Below are 17238 nucleotides of genomic sequence, written 5' to 3'. Positions count from 1 at the left end.
TATATAACTTAAAATATTATATATTAAAAATGTAATAATGTACACCCCTCCCAGAAAGAACAATGAAAAGATAAACTAAAAAAACTCAGTATGTATTCCACACAGTATTTTGGTTGCATCTACCTAGCGGGACATATATTAGGGGCAGAAAGATCCACAAATAAAAAATTATATTCAGTCATTAGTATTGATATCTGCAATTTTGAAATTCTCATATATATGAGAAGAAAGTAAAAAGTTACTTTCTTTTTACCATTGTTACTATGGTTGGGAACCAAGATCTGAGAGTAATGACACAAGTGTAAAATCAGAGTAGCTAAGTTTAAAAAAAAAAGAAAAAACCTTACATTTTAATTGTATTATCAGTACAAATTCATGATTTTTTCTTTAAAAAGAACATGTATTGCTTACCTCTGATCAATGAAAATGCCTAAACGATGACAATCCAATAGTAATGAACCGCTAGCAACTCAGCCTGCTGTTTCTAAATATTATTTCCCATTAAAAAAAAAAACAAAAAAAAACAAGAGTTCCTTGCAGAAATGATTGGTTCCATATTTGGGAAAGGACATGCACAAAATGAGCCTGGAACATTTGGTATCAGAAACCAAAGAAGTTATCAAAAACTAATAGGGACACTAATGGGTCAATCTGAGCAATAAAATGAGTAATGACTGTAATACATTAAAATATATCAAATATATAAATAGCCCTTAGTTCATAATGACTCTTTTGCTACAGAGCATACTCTGAAAACTGACAAAGAGGGGAAAATAAACTGTCATTCCCATTTTTCCTGATTTCAAGTAACAAAATAGTTAAGAAGAGAAAGTTTCTTGTAATAGAAGAATTACAGCTAATAAATGTAGAAGGGCAGTGATATAATTAGAAAAATCACCAATGTGAAGCATCTAACGAAATAATAGATCTATACAAGGATCATAAGTGGATGATAAGATCATCAAGTAATATATGAATGGGGAACTTATAATGGATAGATCAAGCTGAGAACAACTATGCCCAACTCAGCATCACCAAAAGTAGGACATTATAGATGTTAAATGCCTCTTGATTTAACAAGAAATACAAGCCCCCAACTATGAAATATTCTTTGCAAAAATAACACAAACATAAATAAACCTGAATCTAATCAAACATCCAGTTACCAAGAAACATGGGAGATAATAGTACAACAACAAAATGAAACCAGAAGAAGCAATCAAATCTACAATGTAGTACATTCTACAGAACAAAGAACCTGGTTTTTTTCAACATAAAAATGGCATGGAAAAAGGAGAGAGGATGAATATTTTGATTAAAAGAGATTTAAGAAACACAAAGACCAAGTGCTATGTGTGGACCCTATTTGGATACTCTGTGAATAAACCAACATTTATATATTTCTTATATAAATATATAAGAATATATTTATACATTTATATAAGAATATATCTAAACCAGGGAATTCACATTAAACCAGAGAAATGTGAATACGGACTGGGTTTTAGAGCATAATAAAGAATTACTGTTAATTTTGTTGGTTACAAGTCGTTTTGTACATCAGAGATATATACTGAAGTACATTTACAGATTTTTAAAAAGGTGGAATATTTGAAACAAAAGATTGACAAATGTTGACAACTGACTGACAAACACATGCTGAGTTATTATGCTATTTTCTCCCTACTTTTATGCTTGAAAATTTTAACACAAATACATTAAAGCATAATAAAGTTGTAAGTAAAGAGGATAAAGGACTACATAATCAGAAATACTAAATTCAAAACCACTCTTTGCCATCTGCAATAGGTATGACTTTTGGAAAGTGACTCAAATTGATGCATTTTCTCATTTAAAATGGGGATGCCAGCTACATAGCAGATGTGAAGAATACCTTACTTCATCATCTATCTAGTACAGGTAAAATCCTCAAACAAACATATGACAAATAGTAAGTACTTAACAAATATTCATTTCCATTTTTCCTCAATCAAAAATAACGAAGCCCCCCCCAAACCAAGAGGAATTACAGAGGGGACATTTTACGACAGAACATTTGGAAATAACAAGGAGTAAAATATTATCACAGAAGCCAATACATAAAATTAACTTTGGTTAATTATTCTGGAAAAATAATCTCCTCAGGAATATTTTTTGTTTCAAGTATCTTCATAAAAAGCATTTTGTCAGATTACTAGCAAAATAACGGTAAAATAAACACCAGTAATTATCTCCACTCTCTCCTGAAATCCACTAGGGTTAACAGTAAAGAAAGTTATAAACCCACAAGGACAAAGAAACAGAAGCAAAGCTAACAAAATTTTGGAAGATAGTCCTTAATTGACTGGTAACAGACTGAGCAAAACAGAGAAAGCCGGAACTAAATGCCCACAAAAGGAAAAGGCGATCAGAAACAAAAGACGAGGAATCAGGGCAGCCTACAATGAAAGAGGCATGTGGAAAACCAGAAGGCAAAATCCCTTCAAAGTTCCAGATGAAAATAACTTTCCACCTAGAAATCTGTAAATAGGTGAACTATCAATTAATTAGCCAAGGTCTCTGTACAGCACAGAAAACTCTGCTCAATGTTATGTGGCAGCCTGGATGGGAGGGGAATTTGGGGGAGAATGGATACATGTCCATGTATAGCTGAGTCCCTTTGCTGTCCACCTGAAACTATCACAACATTGTTAATCAGCTATACATACTCCAATACAAAATAAAAAGTTTTAAAAAAGAAAAAAGCCAAGCAGTGAGAAATGAAAAAAAAAAAAAAAATTTAGTCAAGGTCTCAAAAACATACTTCTCAGGCACCCTTCTGTAGGAAGCTATCAGGATATGGTCTATAAAATAAGGAAGTGGAGAATAAAAAATCATGAAATTTAGGAAACAGTCTAACATAGGAAAGAGCAGAGACTCTTCTAGGGCAGCACTGTAAGTAAGCCACAGTGTGGTCAGCCTCAAATGCAGCAGAAAATGAAGTCCAGATGGTATGCTGCCAAGAGATAGGGAAAAAAATTCACTGATAGATTACTTGGTTATACCAGGAGTTTAGTTCTTCTGGAAAGCATGGAGATGAATTATTGATAAGGACACAGAAAACTAAGCAAACAAAAAAGGACAATCATTAATTACAGAAAAAAATATACAATGTTGTAGGAGAAATGAGATGCAATCATAATTTACTACATGGACTGGTTGAGAATACTTATAGTTATAAGTACCAAAGTCACTGCAGATGGTGACTGCAGCCATGAAATTAAAAGACGCTTACTCCTTGGAAGGAAAGTTATGATCAACCTAGATAGCATATTCAAAAGCAGAGACATTACTTTGCCAACAAAGGTCTGTCTAGTCAAGGCTATGGTTTTTCCCGTGGTCATGTATGGATGTGAGAGCTGGACTGTGAAGAAGGCTGAGCGCTGAAGAATTGATGCTTTTGAACTGTGGTGTTGGAGAAGACTCTTGAGAGTCCCTTGGACTGCAGGGGATCCAACCAGTCCATCCTAAAGGAGATCAGCCCTGGGTGTTCATTGGAAGGACTGATGCTGAAGCTGAAACTCCAATACTTTGGCCATCTCTTGCAAAGAGTTGACTCATTGGAAAAGACTCTGATGCTGGGAGGGACTGGGGTCAGGAGGAGAAGGGGACGACAGAGGATGAGATGGCTAGATGGCATCACTGACTCAATGGACGTGAGTCTGAGTGAACTCCAGGAGTTGGTGATGGACAGGGAGACCTGGCATGCTGCGATTCATGGGGTCGCAAACAGTCGGACACGACTGAGCGATTGAACTGAACTGACTGAATATTGTTTTAACCAAAATTATATCTATAATAGGAAGAAGTACATGGTATATATGCAGAAGAAAAGAGCCAAATTCTCATTTTCCACAGTAAAAAGTCAGCAAAGTCTAAAACTGAAAGATCAAGAAACAGCTGTATAAGCAAGGATATTTAATAATATGGAGGAAATTATTAAAAGAAATGACCAAAAGAATTAAATAGTATTCTCTACAGAATAAAAATTTGGGGCAGAGCTACTCTTTTGGTTATAGTTTCAGTGGTCTTATTGTTTAATGCTACCATTTGAAAACTAGTATTAAATTAAAAAGCAATTATCAAATAAAGAGTGTGCTAAGAGTGGACATTTTGTCATTAAGGAGTACTAACTTGCAGATCTGTCATGATCTGCCCACAGCAAGGAAAGACGCAAACAAACACCTTCTCCTACAAACAAAACAATTTATTTCTTATCTCTCTCTGCGGTCACCAGACTCCAAGATGACACCAGTAATTTTCACCTCTCAGCATTCATGCTCTCATAGAACCTACACTGAAAATCAGCTGTTTGTGTTACCAAGAGTACGGCAGAGATGACAGTGGGTTTTTCTTTTTTTGTTGAATTGAAGAACAGTTGATTTACAATGTTGAGTTAGTTTCTGGTACACAGCAAAATGACTCAGATACATACACACATCATTATGGTTTATTGTAAAATACTGAATCTAGTTACCTATGCTATACAGTAGGTCCCTGTTGTTTATCTAATTTACAAATAGCAGTATATATCTGCTAATACTAACCTCCTAATTTATCCCTCCCCCGTCCCCCTCCCCACTGGTAACCATAAGTTTGTTTTCTATGTCCGTGAGTCTATTTTTGTTTTGTAAATAAGTTCATTTGTATCATTCTTTTAGATTTCATATATAAGCCATAACATACTGTATTTGTCTTTCTCTGTCTGACTCACCTCCCTTAGTATATATGATAACCGCTAGGTTCATGACAGCGCATGACCTCTAATGCTAGGTTACAAGTATTTCAGCATCAGCCTTCTTCTCTCAGAGGGCTCACTCTGTGAGAAACTGACAGTCTGTTAAAAGGACAATCAAGCAGCACTGAGGAGAGGTTCATGTGGAATAAAACAGGCCTCTGTGCCAAGAGCAAGCCTGACTTGCCAGTCATGTGAATGGGCCGCATTAAAAGCAGATCCTCTAGCCCATCAGGCCTTTAGATAACTACTGCCCCAACTAACACCTAGCTGTAACCTCATGAGAGATGCTGAGCCAGGACTATTCAACTAAGCCATTTTTGAATTCCTGACCCACAGAAACTGTGGGATGTTTACTTAATGTTTTAACCACAAAGCCTTTTGGTTTACAATGTATTATGCAGTAACAGAAAACCAATACAATTTTTTCTTCTTCAACTTTTTAGACAGTAACATCTATAGTTATTCATTTAAAATCTACTATGGAGTATGTATCAAGATGTTTTATATACATTACCTCATTTAATCCTTAAAGTATATCTATAGGTGGGTACTCCAGAGCCCTAACAGCAGAGAGTAGCTACCTCGGCTTTTTCCTACTTTACACATAAGCCTAGATACCTCTGGATTTATCCCTTTCCCAATTAAGAAGGCAGCTATGGACCTCCTCCTACTAAATGCCAACTTTCTACAGGAGCTCTGTATGCAATTCCCAGTTACACGTTAGGACTCATTTGAGATGAGTCTAACAATTTTCTCACCTTTCTTCTCCTTTTCTATCCTTCAACTGGATTTTTCCCATCAGCATTTAAAGTTCCTAGCTCCAGTTTCATACAAACTTGTGTACACAAGTACACATACACAGTTTCCAAGTACTTCTTTCTTCACTCTTAACCAAGTTTTTTGAGTCCCTCATATTCCCAATGTCCACTTTCCTACACATTTCATCTTATACTTCTATACTTCAGCCCAGACCAATCTGATTTCTCAAAATATCAATGAAAGAGTTCTAACTAGAATTCCAATATCCTCTCTATAATATTCAACGAAGCTAACAATTTCCTCCTCCTTGAAACATTCTTTTTCTACTGACTTTCACAATACCATTCTCCATGTCTCCTAGCTCACATTTCTGCACCACTTGCAAGCAGAAGCAATGATTGGCTTTGTTCCAGACTGTTTTTAAAAAGATGTTAATATAATGACTAGCCTTGGGAGATAAAGATAGTGTCACTTACTGGAGCAAACGGCAGGCATGCTACCGTCCACTGTAAAAGATCTGGGTTCCCTAAGTCAGATTTCTTCTTCTTTAACACAACCTCGTGTGCAGGTTTTACCTGACCCTCTTCAACAAATGCTGGTACCAAGCACACTGCTTTGCTATGGGTGATAAACTATCCCGTTGTCTCTGATCCAACAGTTTTGTCTTCTGCCAGCATTTATGAGACTGTCAGTTTAACTTGCAAGGAGAGCAAACTGTTCGCTCCCTTACAGTTCTTAACATTTTCTGGCAGCCCTGTTTTGGTTTCCTGGCCGACCTCTACTCCTTTGTTGTTGTTAAGTCACTAAGTCATGTCCAGCTCTTTGCGACCCCATGGACCCCATGCCAAGGCTCCTCTGTCTACTATCTCTCGGAATATGCTCAAATTCATGTCCACTGAGTCAGTGATGCTACCTAACCGGCTCATCCTCTGACGCCCCCTTCTCCTTTTGCCTTCAATCTTTCCTTTACCTGATCTTCAAATGTAGTTCTTCAGAGTTCATATCTAGGCTTACTTTTTTTCTCACTCCATACTGTCTTCTCTTAGGAGCTTCAATTGATCCTGTGGCTTCAACATACTATCTCCACAGTAATAATAAAATATTCTCCTGCAGTCCAGGTCTGTCTCCTGAGCTCCAGAACCATGCAGCTAGCTGCCTCACAAACATCTTTACTTGAATACTGCTATGTGCCCAAGCTCACTAGTACCTAAACTGAACTCAGTGATCTTCCCTCTGCCCTGTCCCATATCACTATCATCTCCTGTGTTCCACAGCTCAGTAAACAGCACCACCATCCACCCACATGCTTATGCCAAAGCATCTAGGCATCATCCCTAAATTATCTGCTTTTTCCACAATTTTGACAAATGTACTGAAGGTTCAAAAACAATGGTGGATAAAACTACTGGTGCCTTAGCAGGACTCAGAGCAATGGCACCCAACTGTACTTGTACTCACTGTACTGTTCACTTTCATACAAAATACCAGGTTTGCTTAAGAATGTCTTTGATGAAGCAGAAAAAGTATTAATTGTATTAAATCTCAATCACTGAGGTCAAGTCTCAATGTTCTGTGTGACAACAATGAAGTATATAAAAGCATTTCTGCTCAAAACCGAAGTACAATAGTTGCTTGAGGGAAAAACACTTGTGTGACTGAATTACAAGCTAAATTAGCCAGTTTTCCCAAAGAATACTATTTTTACTTGAAACAACAACTGACAAACTCTGGTTATTCAAACATGGATATCTGGCCGACATTTTTTCAAAAATGAATAAAGTAAGCCTATCTGTTTCTGATCTAGTCCCATCAATGTCTACTCACTGTGTGCAATGAAGATCTTTGAGAAATAAAGTTTCACTGAGTTATATAGATCTTTCAAATGCAGACACATTTTATTATACAGTTTATAAAAAATGCAGACATGCACCTTTATTAGTATCACCACAGCCCCCCTTTAACATGGGCACTGAGAGCCCCCAGGCAGCTATGCACTCTGAAAGACTCCTGCCTGTGCCAGTACCTGGATTAAGAAACTCCACACAGAACAGCCTTTGCCCTGCCACTGCCTGCACTTTCCCTGAAAGCTCCCTGGAGGGTCACACAATGAGCAGCTGCTGCTTCTGCAAGCCCCCATATGTCCCATGACCCTGAAGGACTCTTGCCCTCTCCAGTACCTGTTGTCTCCGTACACAACCACACCACCAGATGCGGTTTGCCCAGTCCCCTGCCTGAACTCGAGGATGGCCTACTGCTTGTACAGCAACTCCAGACCAGCTCCAGCCTGACCAAACCAGCAAACATCTCTGCTATCTAATGAGTTAAACCACAACTTCTCCAGTGATCTGACTCCCTTCCAATCCGTTGTTCCTTGGGTATTCTGTCAGCCTTACAGTAACATATAATACAGCATTTCCTTACATCTTACAGTTACTCTTGTATCACAGTTAATAATTATTTATATTAAATTTCCCTTTCCATTACTAAACTGTGTGCTTTCTTAAGCACAAAGATACCATCTTATCCATCTTTCACTCTCCAGGAACATGTTAGTACTCCATGTTAATGGAATGAATTAAACAGGGTTGTTGAGAGATACATGCACCAAGCAGAAAACTGGGCTTGATTAATGCCACCTCTTCTAACCAGGAATTTCTAGAATCCTATCAATCTGGAAAGCTAATCCTTTAAGGACAGGTAATCAAAAAGACACTGGGGAACCAGAACAAGCTTGTGACTTAAACTGAAAAAGTACAATAATGTGGGTTATCATACTTCTGAAATGAACTGATAACAATAGATATCCTTTTGATCAATTACTCAGTAGAAGATCTAAGAGGTGGTTCAGCCTTTAAAAAAAGATGCTGAGGCCTGCTGTTTTACATGGAAGGCAGCTGACGAAAAGCGTCTCCAGGACTGCAGATCTTACCACTCAAGGTTAAGTGGCTGCTACCAAGATTAGGCAATGTAATGCATTTCTCAGTGCCGGGCTCAGAAACTGGCTTACAGATACGTTTTGTTTTACAGAGTTTTAACATTTTAAAGTTTAACTGCCAACACTGAAATATTAGAGATTTTTTTTTACAGGAAAACCATAACTTCAGGCTCCTTAAGATAAAGAGAAAATTTTATAACTCCAATCTCACATTTTTGCTGGAACTGAGTAGCAGTTACTCCTTTATATAGGGCATCTGCTCTCCAGTTTAACACAATTACAGCCAGAGCCACTTGGCTTCTATATGGTGCCTCTACAGTCCTATAAGCACAAGCATGTGAGCATACAACCCCCAGGACAGCAGTTTTACACAAACAGGCTTTGGATTCACAGGTCTCTGTTCAAATTTTTTCTCCACCACTTATTACGTAATACTTAGCAGTGATACCTTGGCCAAATGGATAATAACAGAACTTATCTCAGAGTGAATATAGTAAATAATAAACACTAACTAGCACTTTATTAATGCCATTAAATTGGGAAACAGAATGGTATTAAGGCGGGTGGACACTGGTCTGAAATCAGAAGATACAAGTCTAAGACTAAATCTTCTCACTTAGAATATATGTGATCTTAGGTAATTTATTCAGATTTTTAGTCTAATTTTCTTTATCTGCATAAAACTATCTTCCCTGCCAACCACAAAGCAATGTGGTGAAGACAGATAATGTAAAAGGGTTTTGTTATTTCTCAAAAGTGATCATTCCAGGTTTAAACAGGAGATGGAGAAATTACCCATAGAAGATACCAGTATTAACAATAGGCTTTAGGTAAACTAAATATTAAAGAGTAATATACTGAAGACTGAAGCAAGGGGAAATTACTCAAACACTCTGCTGCTCCTGCTGCTGCTGCTAAGTCGCTTCGTGTCCAACTCTGTGCGACCCCATAGACGGCAGCCCACCAGGCTCCCCCGTCCCTGGGATTCTCCAGGCAAGAACACTGGAGTGGGTTGCCATTTCCTTCTCCAATGCATGAAAGTGAAAAGTCAAAGTGAAGTTGCTCAGTTGTGTCCAACTCTTCGTAACCCCATGGACTGCAGCCTACCAGGCTCCTCAGTTCATGGGATTTTCCAGGCAAGAGTACTGGAGTTGGGTGCCATTGCCTTCTCCAACTCAAACACTCTAGGCCTGCCTAAAGCCTCATGGAGGGTATCTTTGGAGTCCAGACTAAGAGAGCAAGGGGACTGGTTAAGAACCTGCTTGAGTAGCTTTAGGGTAAACCTAAAATCCCTGTTCAAGGTCAGGAGTCTGGAGAAACGATTAAGAAACTGTTTTAGAAGCCCCTGTAACCCCAAGTCTAAGAGGTGATTCAACAACAGTGATTTTGCAACAAGATTAACTCACCCCCATGTCTCAATAGTCAAGGTATTGTTTCTCTCTCTCTAACCAGTACCAGGCTGGATGGGATTGATTTCCAATAAACAACTCTGACCTTTGCGGTTGTTTTAATTTTGCTATGGAGCACCTAAGAAGGCGGAAAGAGAAAACAGATTCCTGCTTCTTGAAGATTTTTTCTTGGCACTCACTGACAAAGGTAGAGAAAACCAGACAAACAGTAGCTATTATTGACAAAGGTACAAGCGAACTCACTCTTCTCATCTGCTCCTGGCAAGCACGTGATCTTGCACCATCTGCTAACAGCGAAGGCGGACTTCATGGTGCCTGTCCAAACTGCCAGCCATGGAATGGAGAGTGCTCAGTGTCCCATTACCTCCCTGGCTATAGCACTGAAGCAAGAGCCAACCCCTTGGCAGGTCAGTGACCAATGGCCTAGTGGAAAAAACACACTAGGACAATTAGATTCCTCTCTCAGGAATTTGCAGTCAGGACAGACTGAACCAGAAAGTTGTTAAGCACTAAGCTAGACAGAGGTGCCATCTGTGGCCGTGTATAAATGTAGCAAGCAGAGGCAGCTTGTCTGCAGTGAAGTAGAGCGAGCAGAGGAGTGGAGAGGGGTCAGGAACCTGAAGCACCAAGAGGAAAATTAAAGAGCTCTCTTAATTCCAGGCCCACTGCCCATTTTCTTGAGATACAGCCACCTTTCATTGCCTGGGAGCTCTGTAATATCAGAATAAATCTTTCTTCACTTGAGCTAGTGGGTGTCTGTTCTCTGCTACCAAAAGGACCCAATCTAGAACAGAAACTATCTACAAAAGCACAGTTAAAACCAACAGACCCCTGGACAAAATGTGGAAGGTTGGTGAATGCATGGTTAGAGATGGAACAGAATCACATTAGGTAAAGGTAATCCTTAGAAAGTTACGCCTTGTGTATAAACATTATAAGCAAACTATTTCATTGCTTACCCAACTTATTGCCCTTTCCAGAGTCCATGGAAGAGACAAGATTAGAAAACAAGGACTTGTGCTTCTGTCAGTAAGATAACTGACCAGCAACAGATGTCTGATTTGCCCAGTCACGCTATAGGTTAACTGTTAGGTTAAAACAATAGGTGAAAGAGTCATCTAGAGATATAGTCGTAGCGGGCTGGTAAGCCCAGCATAACACAGAGAGGGCTGGCAGCGGCAATACTGGCTATTACACAATACCAGTAAGCAAAGTGGGCTACAGAGAGAGAAGACTGGGGAGCAGACACTCACAAAGCAACAAGCGTAGAGAGAACAGGCAGTCTCCACCGGACAGAAGGAGCAGCCTCGAGCTGAGAAATTCTAGTTCCCGGGAGGCCTGACTGAGCTTCCTCCCTTTGCCACTGGATGTCTGGAAACTGCTTACAGCATCCTCTTTCTTGAATGCTTTCACATCTTGTCCAGTGGTCTGTTGGTTTTAACTGTGCTTTTGTAGATAGTTTCTGTTCTATATTGGGTGCTTTTGGTAGCAGAGAACAGACATCCACTAGCTCAAGTGAAGAAAGATTTATTCTGAGTTAAGTGAGTTTTTGTTCCTTATACTGACTGAAAGGCAAAGACTGGAAGAGACAGTACATTTACAGTAAAAGTGAAAAAGAAAGTACTTGATGGGGATGGAGGAAACAATAATGTCAATCCAATAACGCTATATAATGAGCTGGCATCAAAACTTAACTACCTCACACATAGCTTTGTTTATAAATAGAGAAAAGATGGCAACAACTTCAATATTCAAAGATCTGGTAACTAAACCATGAGGCTTTCATATAGGCAATACTGTGCAGCCCTGAGAAGCTGTAGAAAAGTGTATATAACCCTTTCTACTCACAACTCACACTCCCTGGTTCATAAACCACACAGATTCAGAGCAAGGGATACTTGTATTCAATGACAGAGAAAGATGTTCATGATATATTAAATTTAAAAAGGTTACAAAACAATATACACTGTATTTTTGTTAAAGTAGCACATTTGTATATGCACATAAAAATGAAACTGTCTCTACACTGCTTATGTTTCAGTCTGTGATTTGCAATCCCAACCTAACTTCTTACAATCAATAAAAACTCCTAAAAAATTAAATACAGATTTTCTTTTGGAGATTGTAAGGTAGGATTTGGAAAACCAAGTCCTAGTTCCACTACAGGATTGAGCAGTACTACGGTTAAAAAGGAAGCAATTAGGAAGGAAAAAAGAAAGATGAATGAGATATGAGATAAAGAAGGCAGCCTGAGGCTTTATACCAGCCTGAAAGCCCTCTTGCCCAGTAACAGCCACTTGCTAAAATATGTTTCACTAGAGCCAGGCCAGTGTCTTCACTGCCCTCCTCCTTACTCAGTTTCATTTATGTCTTCCATTATACTTGCCAGTCATTCTAAATCCCCCAAGTGTTAACTGGCCTCTGTAATCCCTCTGCCATTCCAAGCAACAGTGATTTCTCTCTTCCTGGGAACAGGTATATTTTCAAATTCAGACATCTACTTAAGAAAATCACTCAAAATTTCTAAGGTTGTAGTCAGTGCACTTGAGTGCCAGGTAAACAGCTCCAGATGGTTAAAACAGCATTTTGCCACTAGTGAGATTAAGTTTAAAATGTGATCAATATGCATGACGTGTCCACTAATGTAAGGATTGTTGTTTAGTCGCCAAGTTGTGTCCAACTCGTTTGCAACCCCGTTTGCTAGTCCTGGCAGGACTAGCCTGCCAGGCTTCTCTGACAATGGGATTTTCCACTCAAGCATACTGCAATGGGTTGCCATTTCCTTCTAATGGGGATCCTCCTGACCCAGGGATCCAACCTGAATCTCCTGCACTGGCAGGCAGATTCTTTACTACTGAGCCACCCAGGGAAGCCCTTCCATAAGGATCCATTGAGTATAAACTAGAGAAGCAAAAAAGGTAAAATGGCAATAAAAAGCAAAAATCAAATAATTTGTGTTGTATTCCATCTAAGAACAGACTTAATAAAGGAAAGCATTGTTAGTGAGTCAGATAGCCTAGGCTAGTTCACTCACCACTCGATCCCAACCACTTTTCCCTTCAGAAAACGAAATCTTTCAGGCTTTAAAGTTGAGAGAGATGAGAAAATTTTAGCCAAGGAGACAAGCTCCTGGGGAGGGTTTTTCTTCCTGTTTTGCCCTTCCAGCTGCTTATAATATGTACATAATGCCTGAAGGTACAACAACTATTTGCAACCCCAAAAATGAAAGCAAACAGAAAAAAAGGGAAAAGCCTAAGTCCCTGCTGATGTTGGTGCTATACTGTCCCAGGATGTCCACACCCAGACTTCTTGTTAGGTGAGAAAAATAAACCCTATTTGTTAGAGTAACTGTACAGGAGGATTTTGGTTCTTGCAGCTGCAGGCATTCCTGATACAGTTAGCAGGGAGCTTAGAAGAGTGTTCTAGACTATCTTTTCTCCCCAACACATAAGAGAGCCAGAACGTTTTCCCTTCATTAAGTTACTCATTACAACCATGATTCTCAGCCTGGTAGGTATCCGAACGTGGGAAGCAGAGAAGACAGTGGTCGGGAACCATGGTGATCACCAAAGTGAAAGTGGACTCACTCAGTCACGTCCAACTCTTCGCGACCCCATGGACTGCAGCCTACCAGGCTCCTCCATCCATGGGATTTTCCAGGCAAGAGTACCGGAGTGCATTGCCATTGCCTTTTCTGGGTGATCACCAAAGCAATGTCTCTTAGGCACAGGTCTGGGAGGCCATTCAATTTGGTCCCTCCACAAAAATCCAACAAGGATTTTTCTGTTTTTCTACTCAAGTTTCTCCTTTCTTTCAAAATCAATTCTTCCAAATTTTATTCCCTATTAAACACTCATTAAGAAATTATTTCAGTAACTATACAATAAACCTCTCATAGTAACCATTCTATTAAAAAAAATAATAATATCTTAACCCCAGAGAAATAAAACCCAAATTTCTGTTTTAAAGGCATTTATATATACAGGCATTCTATTATTATATTTATCATGGTTATAAAAACCCTGGAATTCAATTATGTACAGATGCTCACAACAGCTTACTTTCCAGAGATAATATAGCTCTTACACTATTGATCACTCTCTCAACGCATTTTATAGTTGTTTTGATTTCCTGCATTTGGGAAATACAGGCTATCTTCAAGTAGGCACATTTCCACAAATTATCCATAGAAAGAACTTAGACTCAAAACTAAAAAACATCCCCACATATGTTCTTTTACTTTACTAAGCTATAAAATGTGGGTTAAGAGATTTCCAGGCCAGAATCACTAGATATTTGAGGTAAGTGAAAGTCACTCAGTCATGTCCGACTCTTTTAGTCCATGGAATTCTCCAGGCCAGAATACTGGAGTGGGTAGCGTTTCCCTTCTCCAGGGGATCTTCCCAACCCAGGGATCAAACCCAGGTCTCCCACATTGCAGGTGAATTCTTTACCAGCTGAACCACAAGGGAAGACCAGATATTTGAGGTAAGTACAGTGGAAAAAAACAAAGATCTTTCTTGTATACAATCAACTTAGCTGTTCTCTTTTCAAAATTAATACAAACTCATCAGTGAAGAGATAAAATAAGATAAAATAAATGTGAATGAACAACACATGGCACTAAGAAAAGATCAACCTCTCAAATCACAGCAACTAAACATGCAAAGTAAAAGATTTTGGTGAAATGTTTATTTTTAAATGGCAACCTAGTTCTCAGACAGGCATCTTCTCCAAAATACACTTTAAAATGTCTAAATCTTCTCACAATACACAAGAAAATACTGCCAGTCTAGAGCACTTACCCCACTAAAACCTACAGAAAAATCAAAAGCGATCTTCTTAACCAACACAAGAAGGGAAAAAACAAACGCAAAAAATCCCAAGGTAAAGAAAACTTTCCAAAACTACAACAGATTTGGCATTTAATTTCTCTTTTCACTGAAAAGTCAGAAAAGAATAATCTAAATTACTCTTTCAAACAGGTCTTCCCTTTAGTGGCCTGGTTGAGAAAGTTATTCAGTTGTTAATAAAGACAAGGCTTCATCCAATACTATGGGGTTCCGACAAATTTACTCTTCCAAGGCTTCAGTGAAAGGTTTGATCCTGATCAGGAGCCTGCAAAGGTCTGCCAAGAGGGCTGGTGCACAAGGCCTGGGCAAACCATGCCCTGGTTAACAACTCAAATCAGTGGGCCCTATTGATGATTCCTAATAAAAGGACAGTAGATAAAGAACTGTTGGAACTGTTCACTTGAAAAATTAAAATATACATTTAATAGCTCTAGAATATCATCAGTCAGGTTTTTATTGTTTTTAAAAATGTATTAGTAGTTTCTTTAGGGAAAAAAACACATCATTACGAAACTAACTTAAGATCTGAAAATAAGAAGCTATGGTTTGGGCTTGCATCCTCCTCTCATGAAAGTTGTCCCAATGTTAGAGATACGTGTAGGTGTGCCTACTATGACATGGTGGGAATAAACTTAAAATTTCTTCAACTCAGCTTGACAAATGCATTTTTATTATTAGAAACTAAATAAACCCAAGAAAATGTAAGCAGCATTACCATACTTGGTGCCTCCAAGTCTAGGAACATTGAAGAACTTCTTATGTGAACTGTCATTTAATGTTTCAATAAGGTACTCAAAGGCATATCCTGGGAAGAAAAAAAAAGAAAAAACCTTTCATTATGCACTGCTACAAAGTGCTTTATTTAAAGTGAAAACACCTAGAAACCAGATTTGTCCAACAGAATTTTCTCCAATGGCACAAATGTTCTGCATCTGAGCTGTTCAATAAGATAGTCATTAGATACATGGAGCCACTGACCACTTAAAATGTGGTTACAGTGACGGAGGAATCCTTTCAAATTTTATTTAATTAAATAGTCACACGTGCGTAGTGTCCACTTTACTGGACAGTACAACTCTAAACCATGACTGTCAAATAAAAACTGGTAAAATAATTAACTCCTGAAATGCGATAATAAAGAATACCTGGAAAGGGACAATAAGAATGATTTAAATGATGTATTGACACGTTTGTGAAGACATGTCCTGAAAATTGCGTAAATACAAACAGGGCAATTTGAGAACACCACAAATATGTTAGAACTGATTTTTAAAAAATAATCAGAAGATAGACGTTTACACAGCATTCAACAACATGAACAAAATCAAAACCAAACCAAACAACTTATCATCAGATAAGGCTTTAATAGGCCTTAAGCCTATAGGTAAAAGTGAACAACAAAACATCTGGGTAAAATAGCAGATTTTCCCTAAAAGACCCGTCTTTCTGGTTATGCACGAATTGAAGCTTAACTACGAGGACCCACGGGTCTCATTTGAATGTGCCCCTGCTTCTAAGGTTCTTGGGGGAAGTGGCAGAGAGGCATCCTTGAGGTTACAGAACCTTGAGATCTTTTGTGCAGACTCACTGCGGTGGGTGGGCAGGACCCCCAACACTGTTAGGACCTTGGTCTGAAATGAGATGCGATAAGCACAGCCCACTTTCTGAGAGTACATAACGTTTTTCTTGTTCTGCTGAAGGGGAAGCGAGGAAGGTGGATGGTGGGGGAGGAGACCCAACTCTGCAATAAATGGTCAGAGAACCGGCTGACCAGTGCTCGGCCTTGACCACCCCCAGCCCCGCTACTAGAGGCAGAGAGAGAGGGAGGGGCTCGAGTCTGGACAGCGGAATGAACAACTAGCTGCGTGAGACCCAAGCGATGAGACACTGGCCCCCATCCTCATCTCTTACAAATGGGGGCGGGGGGGGGGGCGGGGAGAAGAAGATGGTGGGCCTTTCCTCGACCCTAGTGCCACTAAGGAATATCGGGAAGCTCTGGCAGCCAACAGCGGCGCCAACAAGCTGAGGCCGCCAAGGGTCAAAGCCAGCGGCGGAGCAAACGTCCCCGGCGGGGTCACGCTGAGGGGCGAGGGCTGAGAGGCCGGGCTCTCGCGGCCTAGGCGCAGAGAGTGCGGCCCAGCAGGCAGGCCCCTGGGGAGCAGGACCTAAGCCCGGAGGGCCCCGCGCCGGCCAAGCGACTCCAGGCGACAGAAGCAAAGAACTCGGAGCCCGGGTAGCGCGCGTCTCCACTGCCAGATCCAGTTGGCGGACCGAAACTAACCTGCACTTGGGGCGTCCATCGCCGGAGACCATATTATCCCTGCGGGGAGGGGGCCCGCGGGGGAAGGAGGGGGAGGCCGGGCGGGGAAGAGAGGGAGGAAGGCAGGCGGACCGGCAAGGGAGGAAGGAAAAGAGCAGTCTCGCGCAAACACCGCGAGAGCCGCAGAGCCGGCCCCAGCTCTCAGCTCGCGGGATTTGCCTCCCAACTCTCGCGAGATCCTCGGA

General features: G+C 39.9%; 1 protein-coding gene across 1 annotated transcript in view; it reads right to left on the bottom strand.

Annotated features, from left to right (window-relative positions):
* Window positions 1-17033, bottom strand: part of IREB2 (iron responsive element binding protein 2) — a 51328-nt gene extending 34295 nt beyond the window's left edge. The window contains exons 1-2 of the mRNA XM_068991571.1: window positions 17015-17033; window positions 15449-15538 (exon numbers count right to left, since the gene is read on the bottom strand). Of these exons, the coding sequence (XP_068847672.1) occupies window positions 15449-15538; window positions 17015-17033 (109 nt within the window). The remainder of the gene's footprint in view (window positions 1-15448; window positions 15539-17014) is intronic.
* Window positions 17034-17238: the final 205 nt, after the last annotated feature.

This window comes from Capricornis sumatraensis, chromosome 19, assembly GCF_032405125.1.
Source record: "Capricornis sumatraensis isolate serow.1 chromosome 19, serow.2, whole genome shotgun sequence".
Taxonomy (NCBI): Eukaryota; Metazoa; Chordata; class Mammalia; order Artiodactyla; family Bovidae; genus Capricornis; species Capricornis sumatraensis.
This window is presented reverse-complemented; position numbering and strand designations above follow the sequence as displayed.